The 19,752-nt window shown below is 38.8% G+C and overlaps 1 protein-coding gene across 1 annotated transcript; it reads right to left on the reverse strand.

The window, feature by feature from the left end:
* Positions 1-685: 685 nt before the first annotated feature.
* On the reverse strand, positions 686-17,853 carry LBR (lamin B receptor). Its single transcript, XM_082757935.1, has 14 exons — positions 17,706-17,853; positions 13,446-13,620; positions 12,161-12,349; positions 11,006-11,089; positions 10,456-10,633; positions 9,649-9,845; positions 8,804-8,858; positions 7,708-7,902; positions 6,271-6,374; positions 5,768-5,893; positions 5,496-5,664; positions 4,470-4,550; positions 4,243-4,365; positions 686-3,098 (listed from the first exon to the last, which is right to left on the reverse strand). The coding sequence occupies exons 2-14, from the start codon at positions 13,608-13,610 to the stop codon at positions 2,938-2,940; spliced, it is 1,827 nt and encodes a 608-aa protein (XP_082614061.1). The 5' UTR covers positions 13,611-13,620; positions 17,706-17,853; the 3' UTR covers positions 686-2,937.
* Positions 17,854-19,752: the final 1,899 nt, after the last annotated feature.

The raw sequence follows: 19,752 nt of genomic DNA on the forward strand, positions 1-19,752 counted from the left end.
ATGTGGAAACCATATCTCCCAAGATAACACTGGACACAACTCCATAATCAAAATGGAGTCATTTTTTGGTTCATCCAACTCCTAGGTTTTACTTTTAAAAAGTTTCTGTCTTGGCTTAAAGCACTCTTCCAACCTCTCTTTCCAGTTACTAGGATTCCCTGAAATAGCTAATCCCATTTTTTCCTTTTACAATCTCACAGTCTCTTCTTTTTTACCTCTCCCCAAGAAACTTAGCACTGCTCTCTTCATACTTGACAACTAGATATGGAGCTGTATCAGCCAGAAGGAAGTTTCCTTCACACTTTCTGCTTCTTACGGTATCTGAGCTCTTACCTTTACACTTACTCGCCCTTCCTACATTAGGACAAAGAAAGCTGTTTTGGAGATCTGATGTCTTGTTTTCAAGAAACTACCCTGAATCACCTTTACGAGAGCTGTCCCATGCTGTGAGCGTAAGTCTTGCAGTCTGGCCAGATATTTGCCTTCTAAGTCAATAACCAAATCTGTTACAAAAAGAAACTGACATCTTTTAAATGGATCGATCTCCTCTTCTTGAAATTTCCAGAGAAAAACCACCAGTGAGAAAGGACCTTTGATTCATGTTACTAGGTAAAGACGCACGTTTGCCATTGTGAGTTTTTAATCAGACACCACCATAAACTGGCAAAAAAGATGTACTACAAAATTTTAAGCAAGAGCTTTATTTTAGCTTATAGGCTTGTTTGTATTAAAAACAATTACTTCAAAATCAAATTCACATAAAACTCAGCATGTAAATGAACAAACTCAAGTTATTATCAATCAAGATCTGTTTCTGAAATAAAAGGAGTCTGAATTACATTTTAATAATCTTGTAATGGCAACAGATAAAATTGGGATGGCAGTAGCATCTCAGAGTTCACAGGGCGAGTTAAAACGTCCCCAGCTTCAGTATAGTTTTAAAACACCAGCTGCAGTTAAAACACCAGCTCGTGCAGATAAATGATTGCTACGTTTCCCATTAACCCACTGAGCAATCATAAAAAAAATAATCCCAGTTTCATCTGCTACTTCACAGGAGTGAATGCTCTTCAGTGTTGTTACAGGCACTGCTCTTTTTCCAGCACGCAATGTACTTGTCCTAAAACATTTTCCTTACAACATCAAAATACAGATTTTCTGAAGACACTCGAAAAATCAAGCTCAGCAAGCTACATTATATACACTTTAAATGTACAATTACCATTAAAAACGTCTGTGTACAAAAAGAGGATTTTTAATTAAAAAAAAGAAACTCCACATGCTAAATTTCAATTACATCAACATTTCAAGAGAACTGACCATAATTAAAAATAGCAACATTCTGATTTGTTAATAACCTTCCCACAAGCAACTGCAAATGTACCTGCAATTCCTTCTCTACTACACATTTAAGATTCTAATAAGCTTTGAGAGAATTTGTGCTATAAACCTCACTTATGAAGTATGTGAAAAGTTATCAGTTGTGAAGACAGAATAGTAGTTCTAGTTAATCAATACAAGATTATTTCAGTAAAATATAAAATTATTCTACTTAAGTAAATACTGAAATGGCATCTGATTTACAGCCAGTTAGACAAAGAACACAGCTAATGACTAGAACACATACATCAGTTAAAAAGTCAAATATATACAAAAATATATTAGGAAGTGGTCAAGTTAAACCACAGGCTCATGTAAAAAATGTTTTAAATAGCAGTAGCAAAAAATAGCTATTTTCTCTATCTGCAACAGTACAAAAGGCAAAACCTACATATGAGGTAGCAATGCCAAATTCAAAAAAAAAACTTTGGAATGAGGAGCACTTCCTACATTTTCATAGCATATCTGTCATGAACACTTCAATTGTTTTGAGAATTAATACATTAATTTACAAAAATCTTTATTAAATGAACTTTTTTTTAATGGCTGGAAATTGATTTAGTTAAAAAATGTCTCCTGCTCCTAAAAAGGTTATCACATTTTCAAATCCAAACACTGTACAGCAAAAACATGGAAGCTTTATTATACACACTCAGTAAATGCTATGGTACATTAAGACATATTTTACAAAGATTGGAATAAGCCAACTATGGTCATTTTACTCTTTTCAGTCATGCATCATTGCAACTTTTGCTACCCCTGTGTTTGTTTCTAGATGCAGGATTAGGATTAGCTACTCACTTCTTCAGCTCCATTTGCAGCTGAAGTGAGCGCTTGTATCATCTACCTTCAGGAATCTGAGCCAGAAGTGTGGCGTCCCTCTAGAGGGGGCCAGGGGCAGCACAGAGTCCCTCTTGGCCCCTGTTGAAGTTGCTTCAAGAATAGTGAGGAAGTATTTGTGCCCTCCTCCTCATTCTGTCCATTCATCCCTTCTACAGACGCTGGTCAGAAGGGGGCACCTGAACCTTCCTGACCAAAAATCCCACTAACAAAAAAGCTAGAAGGGGGAGGAATCTTGCAGGGGCTGAATTTTCCACCTGTAGCTTCACTGACCAAAAAGCACTGCCTGCTCCTCCAATTCAGGCAAATAAGTCAGACATCTGAAGTTAGATGGTACAAGTAACACCAAAAAATTATCTGGGTGGAACTTCCATGTTTATTGTATTAAGAAAATAATATACTTTACATCACAGTGCTTAATTAACGTAATAAAAAAATGTGTAAACTCAGGATTCTAAATAAAATTTAACTTGAAAAATTAGGGCTCCAAGACTTTTTAAAATTCACAATTTTTTTTTAAATTGAGGTCACAGACAGTCAGTTCACATAACTCACGGATTTAGGATTACTTGCAAATACTCGTTGATGCACTCCACTGTTTGGTCACTTTTTTTTTTTTAAAGCCTAAATAAATTGACCAAGTGCAAAGGTAAGAGGTATATTTTTATTTGCAAAGAAACTTTAGAAGTAATTTGCAAAACAGGTATCTGGAGCGCTCTAGTAAATGTAAGGAAATATGCGGTATGGTACACGCTGACAATACCTTTCCCATGCCAAGCCATACTTTTTCTTACAATGATGTTCATCACGAGCTTCCCGATGAACAAGCAAGCAGATGAAATAAATCACATAGAAATATGGCAAAATGTGATTAAAACCTGCAGAAAAAAAATGTGAGGAACATCATTTTTAATACATTAAAAATACCAAAAATTTTAGTTATTAACACGTGTTGACGTAAACTCATTACAAACTGAAGCACCTTTTACTCATTGTAGAGTATCAAACATTCATCAGGATGGTACAACTATTGTGACATATTTGCACATAAATGCGCTCCCCCCCCGCCCCTCCCCAAGTAATAATCCTTAAAATTCATAGTCTTAAAATCCACCAACTTCTCCCTCAATGTCTGTAAAGCTGTCCAATATCTAAGTTCTTTAGCTATCAAACACACAAATAGTTAAGCTTCTGCAGCACAGGGCTGCCACATACGAGCCCCCCAAGGTTTTCTCTGTTTTGTAGGTAAATAGTAAACTCTACCTTTGCTCAGAGCACACTAAACTTCCCTCCCACTTCCCCCAAGCAGTTACTGGCAGAGAACTCAAGTCCATCATTTTCATGTAGGAACCCTCTTCCAAGATACAGTCTGCAAGTGTATATGCTAATCAGTATTGCCTAATTTCAATTAAAGTCCAAAATGTCTGGAGGTACACTTCAACTCCAGCAGCCTGTCCTTGCTGATGCTCCTGGTCAAGGCCCTAACCACTTGGTCAAAGACCCACTCTTTTGTAACTGTGTATGTCTCACAGCCTGCAAAAATCCAATTGTGCCACGAGGTGGAGTAGGTCTGCCTCAGAAGACCTGCCACGCTCTTTTTTGTGTTTTGATTTATGTGTTTTATACACGTGTTTGTATTTATTTATTTATTATTGCCTTCAGTCAAGTGAGGAGCCCAAAGCCATTTTTCTAACTTGAAAGAACTTTGCAACTTTCTAGAAACTCTCTATGGAAACGCTATAGCACAGCTAGTAGCCTTAAAATGAAAAAAGTAAGAATTTATTAGCAAACAAACCCCAGCATTATTGAATGACCAAGTGTCAGAACTAAGTGTCAAATCTATATTAAGATATAAAGGAGAAGATTTAAGAGAAAATAGGTGTCATATCAACCTTGCAACATGTAAAGCTGCCATTCATTTAATTCCAGCTTTTATCATCTCATAATTATCACTTTGCATTTCAAAACCAGTCAGATGCCAAAACAATTTAAATAAAATCCACTTTCATTTTAGGAACTTACCACAGGGTAGGGACCATGCTAATGCCATGATGATGTCACCGAGATAATTAGGGTGACGGACAAAACCCCACCAACCTGTAACAAGAAGCCCTTTTCCAGTTGCAGTGGGTATGAATTTCAGATCTGTGAAGAGAGTATTGTAGTCAATACAACAATGAAATGTGCACACCAATATTCCAAAAGAGACACTGTAAAGCAAGTTGAAGAAATCAAAAAAAATCACTTACAGGCCAATTTGGGATCTGCTGGATTCCTTCGGAAACTATTTTTCTGAGAATTTGCACTACGGAATATGTAATACCCAATACCTGAAAAAAAAATATTTATTTTGCGTATTCTGTGTTTTCTGTTTCCTGACCTTCAAAAGCATTCATATGCCTTCTGTCAGTCTTATTACGTTGAAATCAGTTATGTCTCTGAGGAAAAGACATTCTCCAGATCTCAGAGCTCTAGCAAGGCAGAAATGCTACTGGAAAACTGTGTTCTGTGTGCTTTCACAAGTTAATGATCAACTTCTAAGATCTAGTAGGAGCTGTATTTTTGCATCGAGCTTTAGATTTGTATCTGAAGAGGATCACACACATTAAATGTATGCCTTCGCTTTCTAAGTGTTTCAGTTTTGTCAAGCTCACAATTAACTTTTTATTTCAAGTTCACTACTTAGATAAAAGGAACAAACTAGAAGGCCACATTGGTGCAAATCTAAGGTCCCCTGAAGACATGAGATCCATTCTCAAGTTCTCAGCTGGAAGATTATTTCCACTGAGATGTGTGGAAACAGTGCCTATATATATATTGGGCATTGGGGAAGGAGATAAAAATTAACAAAAACAAACAGCAAAACCTCTTTTCCCCTAGCTTCAATACACTGTAGCCAACAGGGTTTTTTTTGTTGTTTTTAGAAGAAACACTCAAAGTAGGAAGCAATACTTTTCCAGATGTGATGTTAAAACGCAACTGCAACACTCTATTCTATGCATTTTAAGTTGTAACTCTGTCTAGATTGTATCCATCTAAAAATGTTTCTCAACCGAACAAGATAGGTGTCCAGATTCTCCTTTATCCTTCCTTTAATAATATCATATCACATTCTTTGTTTTAAACAATAGCCAAACACATGCGTCCTCCAACTGTGCTTAACAGAGAAAATATGATTACTGCATCCCAGTGGAAGCTCCCCCACCTTACAACTCAAATTAACAGTTAGTACTACATTGTCACTATCAGTAACATTAACATCTACTATAACTTACCATTCAGAATAATAATTGCAGCAGCAGCAGGCCAAGAAATTGCAGTAGGATGTCCAACTAAATAGAAGGCCTGCAGACTGTAGACAAATGGAACCCATACCAAATCTCCAAATGCGAGCATGAATCCAAATCCATCATGGGTAATATCCATTGTAGTCAGAACAGCTTCCTAGAAACATGGAAGATGCAATTTAGAATTCACAAAGCCTCATTATGTAAACACTGCAATTAGAAACGGTTTCAGTTTAATACAGGGTTGAAGGTTTATTTACCTCATTCCAAAGAGCATCTACCACATAAAGAAGCTGAAAGCTGTTCACGAGTATCATTGGCAGAGATGGCATACTCTGATTATGTATCTTCATCTCAGCCAAGAGCATCACCAAGTTTATAACAACCTAGTTAAAAAAAATATTTTATTACAAGTTTTCCTTGTAAAAGCAAGTGTTTTTTTCTATCATACTATAGTACATTTTAATATAGATGGTTTGACTGGTACTTAAATTAAAAAAAAAAAAAATCTGTTCAGAGACAACAGTTTGTAACTAACCACTTTTCTGAAGCAGTAGCCTCAGCATGAGTACTTTAAAAAGAAGTTTTCATTTTTCACAAACCAAAGAAATGTAGGATTTGTAGTTGTCCTGAAGTAAATAAAAATAGTCATTACAAATTTATCAACATAAAACTGTGTATTTTTCCTGTTTTTAAGTAAATATTGTATTCTTAGCATCTATCATGGAAAAAAGTCACGAAGTAGCTCAGATTACTGACTCACCCAGCCAATTAATCCTGGACGCAACTCACAGAAGTATTTAAGGTCAAAACTGCCAATACGAGGGTTCAATTCATGTCCAGTAAAGAAGTCGTAAACAAGATACCCTGCAGATGAGACACACTCCTTGTTAGAAATATCAGTCCTTTTATCCATCACTATGTTCCCTATAAGGCACTTGCTACTCTATACTGAAAGTACTGTCATTATAAATAAAAAAGCAACATTTTGGCAAAAAATATTTGAGAGTATATGCAAAGTATGAAGCAATGGTTTGTATTTTAAGAGATGCAGGTATCTTATTTATTAGAAGGGCTAAACACTTCAGAAGTTACTGTAGTCTTATCTCTCTTTGACTTTATTCCTTGTTTTCAGCCTTATCCTGAAGATCATCCATGATGATCTTAATACCAAGTTATTCCACTTTTCTTCCTATTTCTTTACTCTTCTCTGTGAATAATTCCTTTAGCCATGACAACAACCCGCATATCAAGAGAAGGACAAGGAAAATACTACCTGAACTTCTAGACACCCTGCATTGAGTTAACAGCTAACAACCACTGTTACTTCTAGTTCTGTACCTGACTTCCCACTGCCAGAATGTCTTAATGTCTTAACTGAAATGTCTTTTCAGTTTTTCCTTCCAGTTGTTTCTGGAAAAGTCCCACCAACTGGGGTACTATGAAGATAACTACATAAGCCTCTTCACAAATACAGAAAAATTAAAAAACAAAAATCAAAACTCTTTTCTCGTAAGTACAGGACTAGACCAGCCAAGACATTTTTAAGTGTACCAGTTTGGGTCGATATAGTGTGCCAGTTTTGGCTGGGGTATAATTAATTTTCTTTAAAGTAACTTCTATGGTGCCAAGTTTTGGATTTGTGACCAAAACAATGTTGATAACACATTTTAGCTATTGTTGAATAATGCTAATATAGCATCTAGGTTTCCTTTATTTTTTCACTCTGCCCCTCCCAGCACATAGGTTGGGTGCAGAGAAGAGGCTGGGAGAGAACAAAGCTGGGGACAGGTGACCCAAACTGACCAAAGCAATATTCCATATAATGCAACATCGTGCTCAGAAAAATAAAATGGGAAAAAGGGGGGTAGGAGGAGTATGGGGGACTTGCCAGAGGTTGCCATTACTCGCCATTACTCAGGGACTGGCTCAGCATCAGTTGGCTGGTGGCAAGCAATTGCTTTTTGCCTTTTTTTTTTCTCCCCCCCCTTTTTTTTTTTCTCCCTCTTTTACTTGTCTTTATCTCAGGCCCATGAGTTTTTTCCACTTTTGCCCTTCTGATTCTCTCCCCCACATTTCTCTGCATTTGGAAAAAGCAAGAGTCAGTACTACAATAACCTGCCTTAAATCTAACCTTTAATTCATAAATACAAAACAGTAGCAAATAACTGTAGGGAAATTATCCAAAATATTAACTCACCAGAATTTCCACCTGGTGCTAGGTCTTCCTCAGGTGCTTTCAGGGACCGGATATACAGATAAATGCTCAATCCCATAGAAAAAACTGCAGCTGATACTGCAAACTGCAGGAAGTGTTCGTACAAATAATGAAGTTCGAATTGAAAATATAATAATATTCCAATAATTGCAGCAGTCAAAACAAAAGCATAAAACCCTAGGGGATGTAGAAGAAAACCATATTAGTAAAAATTAAAAAAGAAAAAAGTGAAGTCATTCTTAGAATCTACCCAGTCCTGCCTGTCTGCATATTTACTTCCAAGATTTAAGTGTTTACCAGTATTGTAGCCCTATTCCATCTTAAAGTGAGATTTAAAAATGGTGCATCTTACAAGACTATGACAAAACACCACTGAACTTATTAATGTAATATTTTAATTCCTTTACCAACAGGCAGTGTCTTTGAACTGACTATGAATCAAATAGGTGGTCTGGAACACCTGGTGAGGCATCAAACTACACTCTCCTCTTTAAGCCAGGAAAAGCAGGACTGCTCAAGGGTGTTGAACCGTACTCTAAACTTACATGTAGGTGAGAAACTTGCCTGATAAATAGGAAATGAAATCATAGCTGAACAAAGACTCAGAACTGTTCTTTGACAGGCAAGAACATCCTAGATCAACTACAACACACTTTTTACTAGTCTGTAAATCAGAGACATCCAAAAAGATGACCTAAGAAACATGGGATAACATTTCTTCAGATCATTCCTGAACATCTCCTTTCAAGTAACAGTCATTGTTACACAAGCATTCTTAACAATCCAATAGGTAACTGCCTATTTAGCAATTATGTAATGAATATGACAAGCGTCACCAAGCACAGCTGGATGGTAAAACAGATGCCCTGCATAATCTAATGCCTTGCTCTTGTGGCAGTTAGTTCCTTCATTACTAACCATCCTGCTCCAAAAAGAGCCTCATGTTTCATGATAAATTTACAACAGATATCTAGGTTAACTATAGAGTGCATTTTTCTTCATTTGTTATCATTAATTTGTGGTACTGAGCACTACAAATCAGGTAGGGGGTTCAAATTTCAGAACAAGCACATCTTACCATTTATCCTGTACTGCAGTTTTGTTCCATTTGAAAGAGGTAGGCCTTCCACAACCTAGGAAGGACAAAACAATAATGTTTCAACAAAATAGTTTGAGAGCACTGGAAAGGGAAGGACGATCACGGACATCTCCATCATCACCACCACAAATCAAGTTAACTAGCTGGATGTATTCAAATCTGAAGACCATGCACTGTTTTTAAAAGCACACTTTGGATATCAAAAGAAAAAGGGTATCAGTTTCAAATAAAAAAAATAAAATCTTATTCCTAGCATCAAGAAAACAGAGCAGCAGCTCCACTCATTTTTAACAGGTGTACCAACAGAACAATTTGACAGACTGATCTATTTATTCTAGTATTCTTTCAGAACCTGGCAATATCCCTTAAGTCACAAGAAGACTGTAATAGACCATTTGCCTGATTAATATGGCTTGAATAGTTAATATGATCTTCCATGCTTTAGAAAGTAATCTTAATTTCTGGGAAGTTTTTTTCTACTGAATATCAGTAACTGAAACTGGGTAAACAGTCTTCGGGTTTAAAAGTCAGATACCTGGAATTCTTCTAGAATTCTGCTACGTAAATTTTATCCATGCTTTGAATTGCTATGTTATGCTTTCTGCCTCTTCCACTATAGAACTTATGAAATGCATAGCCATTAATTTCCTAACAAACTGTGTTCTCTTAAGCTTAGAGAAATCAGCAGTAGCTATCTGTCAGCTTAATATGAAAAAGAAATTAATTTGCTTTCAAAAATCACTGCATTATGAACATACCTCATCTTTCAGCCTAACTCACAAATCAACTATCCATAAAGATGCAATTGCTACTGAACAGCTTACCTTTCCAATCGGCAGTAAGTAGAACAGAGCTTGAAGGAAAAACCACAGAAGAAAAACACCGAACACCCTAGCTTCCCAGAGACTTTCAAGTGCTGGCATAGGAGGAGGGAAGTTCATAAGGCTGGGGTCGTCTTGTTCACACATCAACAGCAAGTAGAATACAGTAGCAGGTAGGAAAAATATCAGCACAAAGGTCCCTGTAAACAGACATAATGCAGTATTAGAAGATAAGCATGAGAGCATGAGAAAAATTAAAAAAAAAAACTACTTTTGATCCCACTAATAAAGCTTGATACTAACATTAGTAGCACAGAAATCATCGTCTATCCCTGCAACAAGACAGCAGCAATCCTTAATCACATAATAGGATACAGAGACATTCCTCTCACTCCCACAGGGGGTCACATAACCAACCCAAAGGATTGCATCCATTACACCCCTTTAAAACTGTCAAAACAACAACAACAACAAAAAAGTATAAAGAATCACGAATCAAACTACCAGGTTTGAAGCACTTAGCTTTAAAAATGTAAAAAACTTTGCTAGTTACTTCCGATAAGATTTATAAAATACTCAAATCTCACTGTGCAGGATCAAGATCGCCACAACATTTCACTAGAGAACCATATGTTATAGCATTTCTTTGACTTTTACCAAAATCACTCTAGACTATCACTGAAGTACTGTCATATGATTCTGGAGTCTGCAACTAAGGCCCAGAAACAGGAAAAACAGTCCTTCATAGGACAGTATGGTCAATAACTAAAAAATGTGAAGTTCTACTATTACTAAAATTTGCACACATACCAAATCTTCCACCAAACTCCAGCTCTTTTGTTTTTGATGATACTTTCTCAGTAGTTTTTACCATCTCAAAAACCTTTTTCTCTGAATATATCTCTTCTTTTTTCTTTTCTTCTTCTCTTGGACGCAAGCTGTACTGATCAAGCACACGCTCTATTTCCAGGTCTGGTTTCAATTTTTGCTGATAATGCATGAATGAAAAGATTTTACTAAAAAAAAAACTAGTTACTTTACCTTATTTTACTCAGGACATTATTCATTGTAACACAACAATATACAATATATTCTACTTCTACACAGTACTTAAACATACATTTTAAATCAAGAACCCGCTAAACCCACTATCACTGCAATCATGTAAGTCAAAATTAAATACTCAGCAGCTGTTCCAGTATGGGTTATCCGTTCCCACCCTCTTCCCTTCCGGTCTAACCATCAGTTATTCTGCTCCGTGCATTAGCTAGCCATCAGGAATAAAGAACTGATTTGACTGAAAAAATCACTTTCTATGGACAAACATTAAAACATAAAACAATGTTCTCTGCGGTTATACCTCCAAGATTTTGCTGGATGTGTCATTTCTCTCTGTGCTGTCAGGTTCACCATTGTACCTTCTGGTGTTGTTCTCACTTGGTTTCTGGTTAAAAGAAATATAATTTTAGCTTTCTGAAAATTTATCTCCATTAAGTGCAAGTATAAAGTGAACAATTAAGGACACTAAGGATCTAGTTTGTTTCAACTGAAACTGCTCTGGTTTTCTCCACACAAAAACAAGCAGGTTCAACATCCTAAGCACAGACAGTTTCAGCTCACAAAGAAGGGAAGCCATTTAAAAAAAGGCAAAGGTTGCTATGCTTTTTGCTTTTTTTAATTAAGAATGGAATTAAGAGGTAACTTGGAAACTCTACTCTATTTTTAATTCATCAGTAGGAAGTGCCAAGTACAAAATACATGCATATTTAGTAATATTATTAAAACAGAGGAAATTTCAGAGTCCTGTACATGGCAGTGCTATGCACGAGTGTGAAAGTTGGGTTTTCTATTAAACAACCTTCTAAGAAATTCTCTTCCAAAAACACTCTAATCTATACAACTGGAGGAAGACAACTCATTGTTGTATTTTATTTTAACACAAGCTTTGTATAAAAGGACCAGGTCATTAGTCATAAAAACAAACAAACAAACAAACAAAAAAAAAACACAGATCAATCCAACTTCTCAATTAAAAGCCAGAAGAACAACGATATTTTAATCTTTTTGTCCAAAGTGTAACCACTGGCTACAAGCTACTTAAAACGAACACATGGTCCGTTTAATTTAAGGTGGTTTGGTTTAGTTTAAGCCCAACTAAAACTAAGGTCTATTTTCAATAGCAAATAGCAAAATAATTTCCAGTTCTAGGGACCACATCTCAGACAGGTATTCATGTGAAGACATCTTAAGACTACATGGGGTGGAAGAAACACTGTTTACAGTACTACCGAATTCATACAGAAGATTTCAATTTCTTCACAACGTGGAAAGCTAGAAAGCCTATTTGCTAAGTAATAAGGCATTTCTATGATACGTTTTTGCACCTAATTATGTTGTTCAGGAAACATGAAGTACACCTGGCTCTTACAGTAATAAACCCAGTATAAATAAAAATATGTTTTGGGGGAAAAAAGTGATGCTGCAACCAAGAACAAACAAGCAAGCAAAACAATACCAGTAGAGCTAAATTGGTTTCCTGAATAATTTTCTTTTTGTCATCTTTATGTTCTCTGCTTTGGGAAGAAGAACGGCGTCTGCCTTTTGCTGGCCGACCAGGAGATCTAGATCGAGACCTGCTAGTACTTCTTCTGGAAGGAGAACTTGAAGAAGACTGGCTCTTCCTGTGCTTGAACGATGATTGGGACTAACAGAAAAAGGGGAAGAAAGCAAAATCTTGTCTTAGACACTCCAAAGAATAGCTTTAGAAGCATTATTTTTTTGTGAAGACGACTCTGGCATTTAGTTTCACAGAACTATCTTTTCATTTTTTTTAATAGATACTGCACAACAGTGTTAAGAAAAAGTAATTATAGCACACTCATTTTGCTGGTAATACCTAAATAATCCTGTCCAAAGTCCAACTGCTGACAATTCCTGTCAAAGCTACAGAAATCAGGACAATCTATAAATGTGAGCACCAAACTCATAAGCCTACTATTCACTTAAGCCTTTGTATATGACTTCTATTAAGGCTACCATTTCATTTACTTGGCTTTATTAATACATTTGCCATGTCAAGATGCAATGATCTACATAATGCAACACAACTCAAATGTGAAAAAATTAAGTCAGCTAAAAATCATTATATTAGATATGAAAAGTGATTCCATAAGGTTTTCCCCACAAGGATACATTTTAATTTCTCAGTGGAGTCTGCAATTCTGATTTTGCCATGTAACAGTTACACAATACAACTTTCATAAGGCACAAACGCTTTACAACAAAGGAAGGTACTTTCTCAGTTAGAGTTAGCTAACCTGCAAACAAAGTAAACAAGTTAGAAACTCTTAAAGCAATGAACAACTTTTTCTAGCTCAAGCCCAAACCATTTTGTCCAAAAAGAAGCCAGTCGCTCACACACACTGCCAGTAAAAGGTAAAAGTATAGTTCACCTACATTAATATCAAGCCTCTAATTACTGGCTTTCTAAGGTACCTGAAAATAATTTTTATAAGCAATCTCTGTATTATAGAGTTCCTGAAGGACGTTTTTCACCCCAAAGGTATCACTGCTTTTACAACTTAAAGAAAATAATGACGCTTCTTTAAAAACACGGACAGTATGCTGAACTTGAGATGCCCCATAATGAAGAACTATTGTTTAGCACCAATTTCTTGGAGACAGTTAATGAAAAATATGCAAAACAACTATGCAATCATAAATTGTATTCTTATCTGCATCACAAAAATCAATATACCCTTCCATTAGCAATACTGTTATTTCTGTGAAGGCATACTCACCTTTATATCACTTTCTTTCAAAGCAAGTTCAGTCCCATCTTTGTACTTAACGGTATAAAGATGAGTAACATCATCGTAATTAGTCACTTGTACTTCATAATACAGGACACTTCCTGGCCAACGACCCATCACCACCTCGCCATCAGCAAACCTTCGGTTCGGCATTTTCCAAATCCTAGAAAATAAGTTAATAGTTATGACGTCCAAATATTAAGCTTATTTTTTCCCCTACTGTCTACACATCATTTAGGCTGGAAGAGGGAAGCTTTAAAGTAAATAACTCTTCAGCTTAAATATGCAAAAAGCTTCCTGATTAAAAAAAAAAAAAAGTGATGCATTTCCCAAATACTAGACAGAAGAAATAGGTTTAAAATAGAGCAAAGACTGTAGTTAGATGCTACGAAAAATGTTCCAAATGCATTAATAGTACATCTAGATAATTCTTCTACATAATCTCCATCAAAGACCATCAAAAGCAGGCTATATATTTGACCCAGTACATATATGTAGTTGATTCTATCTAGAGGGGGGAAAAAAAGTAAATGAGATGACATCTAAACATCCTCTAACCCTCCTTTTCTGTGGTTCTAAAAAATTACATAAGCATTCATCCCTAAATGCAAAAATAACATGTTATTATTTTAACCAGTCTATTCCATACACGTTACTTGCCCAGGTTGCCCAGAGAGGTTGTAGATGCCCCATCCCTGGAAGTTTTCAAGGCTGGTTCAATGAGGCTTTGGACAATCTGGTCCAGTGGAAGGTGCCCCTACCCACAGCAGGGGGGTTGGAATTAGAGGATCTTTATGGGGACCTTCCGACCCAAACCATTTTATGATTCTGTGATTAGCCACATTACTTATGCCTTTCAATTTGTTACGCCAAACATTCAAAAGCTAGGGAACACCAGAATTCTGGCTCCTATAGGGATTGAATATTTTCTTTTTTCCACCTATTTCATCCCTGTCTGCACCATAAGGTTTTTACTTGATTTTAGCAGAATATGGCTTAACTGACTACTGCCCTTGGTCCCCTATGCTGGCGTACTGAAAAAACTGTAACTTGAAATCATGCCTTTAAATATAAAGCCCTGTGAAATACTTTGAAAAGTTCCTGATATTAAGCTATTGCCATCTAAAAATAAGTAACTATACTAGAAGGTATTCTTATTACCTGAAATTCTGACTCAGGTCTCAACATAGAGTGAGGGTATCTTACAAATCTAGGGTAAAATACACAGAAACTTACATGCTATCACCATGTGTATAATGAACTTTGGAACTTGAAATAGAAAAAAAAAATCAGCAAAAGTTTCTGTTTCAAAGCATTTTTTAAATCTTGTTTGCTATGTGAAGCCCCACAAAACGACTGGAAAACAAATATTGAACTAGATACTCATTCATTACACATTAACTAACCTGCAGCAAAAAATCAGGTTCTTTGGCAAACCATCATAACGCACTGGGGGCAGAGCTAAAGAAGGCTGTTCAGTCAGCTTTACTTTTGGCACTGCCTGATGTTCCTGCTGTTGGTACATTTTATACCTGTGTAGGTCTCCACATCAGAAAGAAAACAAGAACTCAGCAAAATTGCCTCATTTCCTGTTAATATCGTGATTTGCTTCAGAACAGAAATAGCTGACCATCCTCTTCGCTGTACAATATTTCAGGAAGTTAAGACAGTAAGTTTTATCAGTTAATTTCACTGCTGCTTGCCAACCAGTAAAACTGGCACCTCCACAAACTTAAGAGGTCTAGTCCATGTTTGTACTGTAGGCACAGGCTCTTCCAGCTCATCTGTTTTCTACCAACAGTTTCTTGCCACAACCTCTTGTTACTTTCTTACTCTTTCTGAATTTCAATCCATTCAATCCTGTCTCTTTCCAGAGAGTTTAACCCCCTTAAACTGCATACGCTTGTTCCTTACGACTCTATGAAATACAATTTCTCTACTTTCATCTGAAATTCTTTTCATTCTCTCCTTGGTCCTACTTAATTCCCTGGGGGTTACTGCCTTTTCTGCCCTTGTTCACTGAATGAGTTGCACTTCCTCATCACCACATTTGGGCTCAAGATTTGATCTCAATGTCACATCTGTTTCTGTGTCCAGTTCTCTTAGCTACAAGCCAGCTCTCTCTAAGAGGTTTGTGTCTACTACAGCTCTTCCCCCAATCTCTTTCAGTTACAGCTTCCTCCTCCTCTTCCAAATGTAATCTAAGTTCTAGTCCTCTATACCAAGTCCAGGCACGAATTTCACCAGATGTCCTAACCCGATCTATGCCTTAAAATTGGTTCTTAAGATTTATAACAACCACTTAAAAATTAGATACATTTTTATAGGGATAATAAAATGCAACTCTCTGCCAAACTTCAAAGCTCAGCGTTTTAGTAGACAGACTGAAGATAAGGAAACCTTATTTAATTCTTTTTAAAAGGCAGCAAGACCTTTTCCTCCTCCAATCTTGCACTTAAATGGAGCTGGAGTTGGCTTTGAGAATTTAGAAAATGTGGTTGAAGCAGAAGAATCTAAAAAAAGTGTTAAGTTATTCAGCCTGAGATAGATCGCAGTGATACAAAATTCCAGACTAGTAAATTAATCTAAGCAAGTGAAAAGATTCTTTTCTGATTTGAAAGTGATAAAGAGTATTAATAATGGAAAGTTTGTTTCTTCCATTTTTCTCTAAATATTAAAGCTTCATAATGATGCCAAACCTTAAACACTAAAAAAAGTATTACTTGTTACCCTGTCAGAAATTACCACCTCCTGCACCAGTGTACCCTCTGCAAGGGAGTTTTGCAATCCTCATTCCACATATCCCACTTCAAAAACCTACATCATTTAAAGGCAACTTTCATCTCTTCAGATAACAAAAATCATTACTGGCATCAAAAAAAAATAAAAGAATAGAGATAGGATGCCTTAAAAACAAAACAACAAAAAATCTTGCATTTTAGAAATTAATTTTGAATTTAGCACTCTTTCAAGCTCAAACACACGTTTCTGATAATTTTCAGTGTATCAGAAGGCATCAGCTTACTGTTCACTGTGGTCCTATGCAAACCTTTTATTTAACTCAAAGGGCTTCAAAATATATATATATATATGTCAAAATTATCTCCAAAGACAAATTATTTCATACAGCAAATGCTGCACTGGATAGGTACCTGAATGCAAGTAGCCTCAATGACTCCTAAGATGAAATTTGTGGGTTTGTTTTTTTTTTTTTTTTTTGGAATTATGAACTTCCTTAAGGAACTCGGCATCTAAGTAAATGGCTCAAAAGGATTTTGCATCCTCTGCCAAGTGAATTAATGCAAAAATGTCTGGAAGCTAAATTTGGTCAAGAAGAAAATAACTACTGACTGAACCATAAACTGTTTGGTTCATGGTTCTAACTGTTTAGTTACAGAAACATATTGCCCCATGGATCTATTTCTGGTCTTTCTTAATGACCCTCCCCCTAGATACGCAGAAAGGTATTTCAGTCAAAAAAACATGAATAAGAAGATGACTAGAGCTTGTAGTCCCTAGAAAATCACACCACACCAAGTGCTGCGTTTTGAGAAATTAAAAAAGAAAATAATAGCGGGGTTTCTTTCCTTTTGGAAAAGCTGTGGAGAGTTCATATATAGCCAGTGATTCTAGGTATTAATTGCGACACCTCAATGCTGGTGGATAACGCTGTGTATGTCAGAAGAGGGAAAGTCGCTGCTGAACTCAACAAAGCGACCGAACGGCTAAAAACCAGCCAACCGCGGCCTCGGAGCCGTGCTTTTCACCGCTGACAGCGGAGAGGGAAAGCGCCTGAACCCCGAGCACCCAGGGGCGGCCGCGAGCCCCGGCGGCGCGCTGTTGACAGGAAGGCGCCCACACGCCGCAGGCGGCGGAGGCCCGGCCTCCAGGCCCCGCTGGGCGGCCCCGCCCGCACCGCCAGCCCGGGCCTGGCGCGGGGCCTCCGTCGCGGGGGAAGGGAGGGGAGGGGCCGCGCCGCGCCAGGCCGCCCCTCGGCGCCCCCCCACGCGGGAGGGGAGGCCCCCGGGGCCGAGCGGCGCTGCGGCGGCGCGGCCCAAGCGCGGGGAGCCCTCCAGCAGCCTCCAAGCGGCGGAGCGCAGCGCAGCGCAGCGGGGCCCGCCAGGCCTCCCCGCGGCCCTGACGCCGGCGCAGAGAGGCGGCGGCGGCGATTGGCCGGAGCGCTGCCCCCGGGCAGGCGGCGGAGGCGGGGGTGTGTCCGCGCCCCTCCCGGCGCCGCCGAGCCCTTACCTGGCGGCCGGCCGCAGCGGGCCGGGCGGGACGTGGCCTCCGCCGAGCAGCGCGACCGGGCCCCGAGCGCCGCGCTCCTCCTCAGCCGCGGCAGGCGACGGTTAGGGCCGCGCAACGGTCCGGCCTCCGGCCACGCCCCCCTGCCCGGCGCCAAGCGCGCCGATTGGCCGGGCCGCGCGGTTTGAATCGCGGGGGGCGCCTCGCCATTGGCTGCCGCGCGATGGCGCGGTGCGGGGAGGGGAGGGGAGCGCGGCCTCCTCACGGCGGGCTCAGGCGGGGGGGTGGGCGGAGCGGGCTCGCCTCAGGCCGCCTGCGCCGCACGGCCCCGCCGCCTCCCCGCCAGCACAAAGGCGGCCGCAGCGTGCCCGGGGCCGAGCCGTAGTGAAACAGAGAGGCACTCTTCAAAAAACAAAAAATAAAAAATAAATAAAAAATAAAATAAATAAAGTGCGGAGGGGAGGAGGGGGCGGCGCGCGTTTACGCTGTCGTTTTTGAGGCAATCTTTCTAGAAAGGTCACCGAAGCGGCTGGCGTGTTGTGAAATCAGGAAGCCTCAGCCGTGGTTTTGGGCACAAAGAGGTGGTGGAGGAGTTAACGAGTGCAACGGGTTTTAAAAGGATTGCTCCCAAGTGTTGGGGTCTTGGGACAACACCAAGTCCTTTAATAGCACAATACAAACACGTTTGTACCGAGTTTATGGACCTCCTAAATTGTTTAAATTCTAGTGCAGGTTGACAAGTCATAGTCTAGGTTGAAAAATACCAGGCACAGGCAGATCCCAAGAGGACAAGAGCACTGCTTTGCAATATAGGAGACTAGCAACGCTACACAAAAACAAAATTATCAGATTAAAGAACAACAACTGAAACAAAACCTAAAAAGCTACACACCCATAACCATAAATAGGGCCCTTTGTAACCATAAACTAGTTTTAAACTGAGATTTCTCACTTGCTTTTATTTGTGAGTTAACTGCACTTAAAAAAAAAAAAAAAAAGGAAAAAAAGTTCACTTTAAAAAAGAAAAAAAAAAAAAGGTTGTAGCTTCCCAGCCTCTGGGAAGGTTGTAGGCTCCCCAGCCTCGTGTTCCCTAGTCTGTGTGTACAGCCAGGGTTGTCTAGTCCCAGGTGCAGAATCTAGCGTGTGCCCTTGTTAAACTTCATATTGATGGTGATTGCCTAGTTCTCTAATTTGTCAAGATCTCTCTGCAAGGCTTCTCTACCCTTAAGGGAGTCAACACCTTCTCCCAGTTTAGTGTTGTCCACAAACTTATTTAGTATAACTTGAAGTCCTACATCCAAGTTGTTTAACCTATAGAGCCAAAACCATCAGCTGTTTGTTCACCCATTGTATTACCTGTTTATCTAGCTGTATGGTGGACATTTTGTCCAGAAAGCTACTGTGGAGAAACAGTATCAAAAGCTTTACTGAAATCCAAAAAGATCACAAGTGGCTTCCCTTGGTCAACCAGGTGGGTGACCTTGTCATAAAAGGAGATTAAGTTCATTAAATAGGACTTTCCCTTAGTGACCCCATGCTGGCTGTGACCAATGACCCCATTGTCTTTCAGGTGTTTTTCAGTAACTTCCAGAATAATGTTCTCCATAATTTTACCAGGCACTGAAGAGAGACTGTCAGGCTTATCATTACCAGGATCTTCTTTCCTAGTCTTCTTGGAAATTGGAACATTTTCCAGCTTCCAGTCAACTGGGACCTCTCCAGATTCCCAAGACCACTGAAAAATAATTGAGAGAGGTCTTGTGATGACATCAGCCAGTTTTCTGAGTACCCTGGGATGAAGCCCAGCAGGTCCCATCAACTCATATGCGTCCAGCTGGAGCAGCCAATCCCACACAAGTCCAGGGTTGGTAGGGAATTTCTCATTACCACAGTCTCAGTCCTGCAACTCAGGGCTCCAGGGGTCCCAGAGTCCATCACCAATGTCAAAGACAGAGACGAAGAAAGCATTAAACATCACTGCTTTGTCTACATCTCTATTTGTGATCTTATTTTCCCAGGAACTATGTATTTATTTTGTATCCCTCCTTTT

Source organism: Aythya marila (assembly GCF_965140915.1).
Source record: "Aythya marila genome assembly, chromosome: 3".
Classification (NCBI taxonomy): Eukaryota; Metazoa; Chordata; class Aves; order Anseriformes; family Anatidae; genus Aythya; species Aythya marila.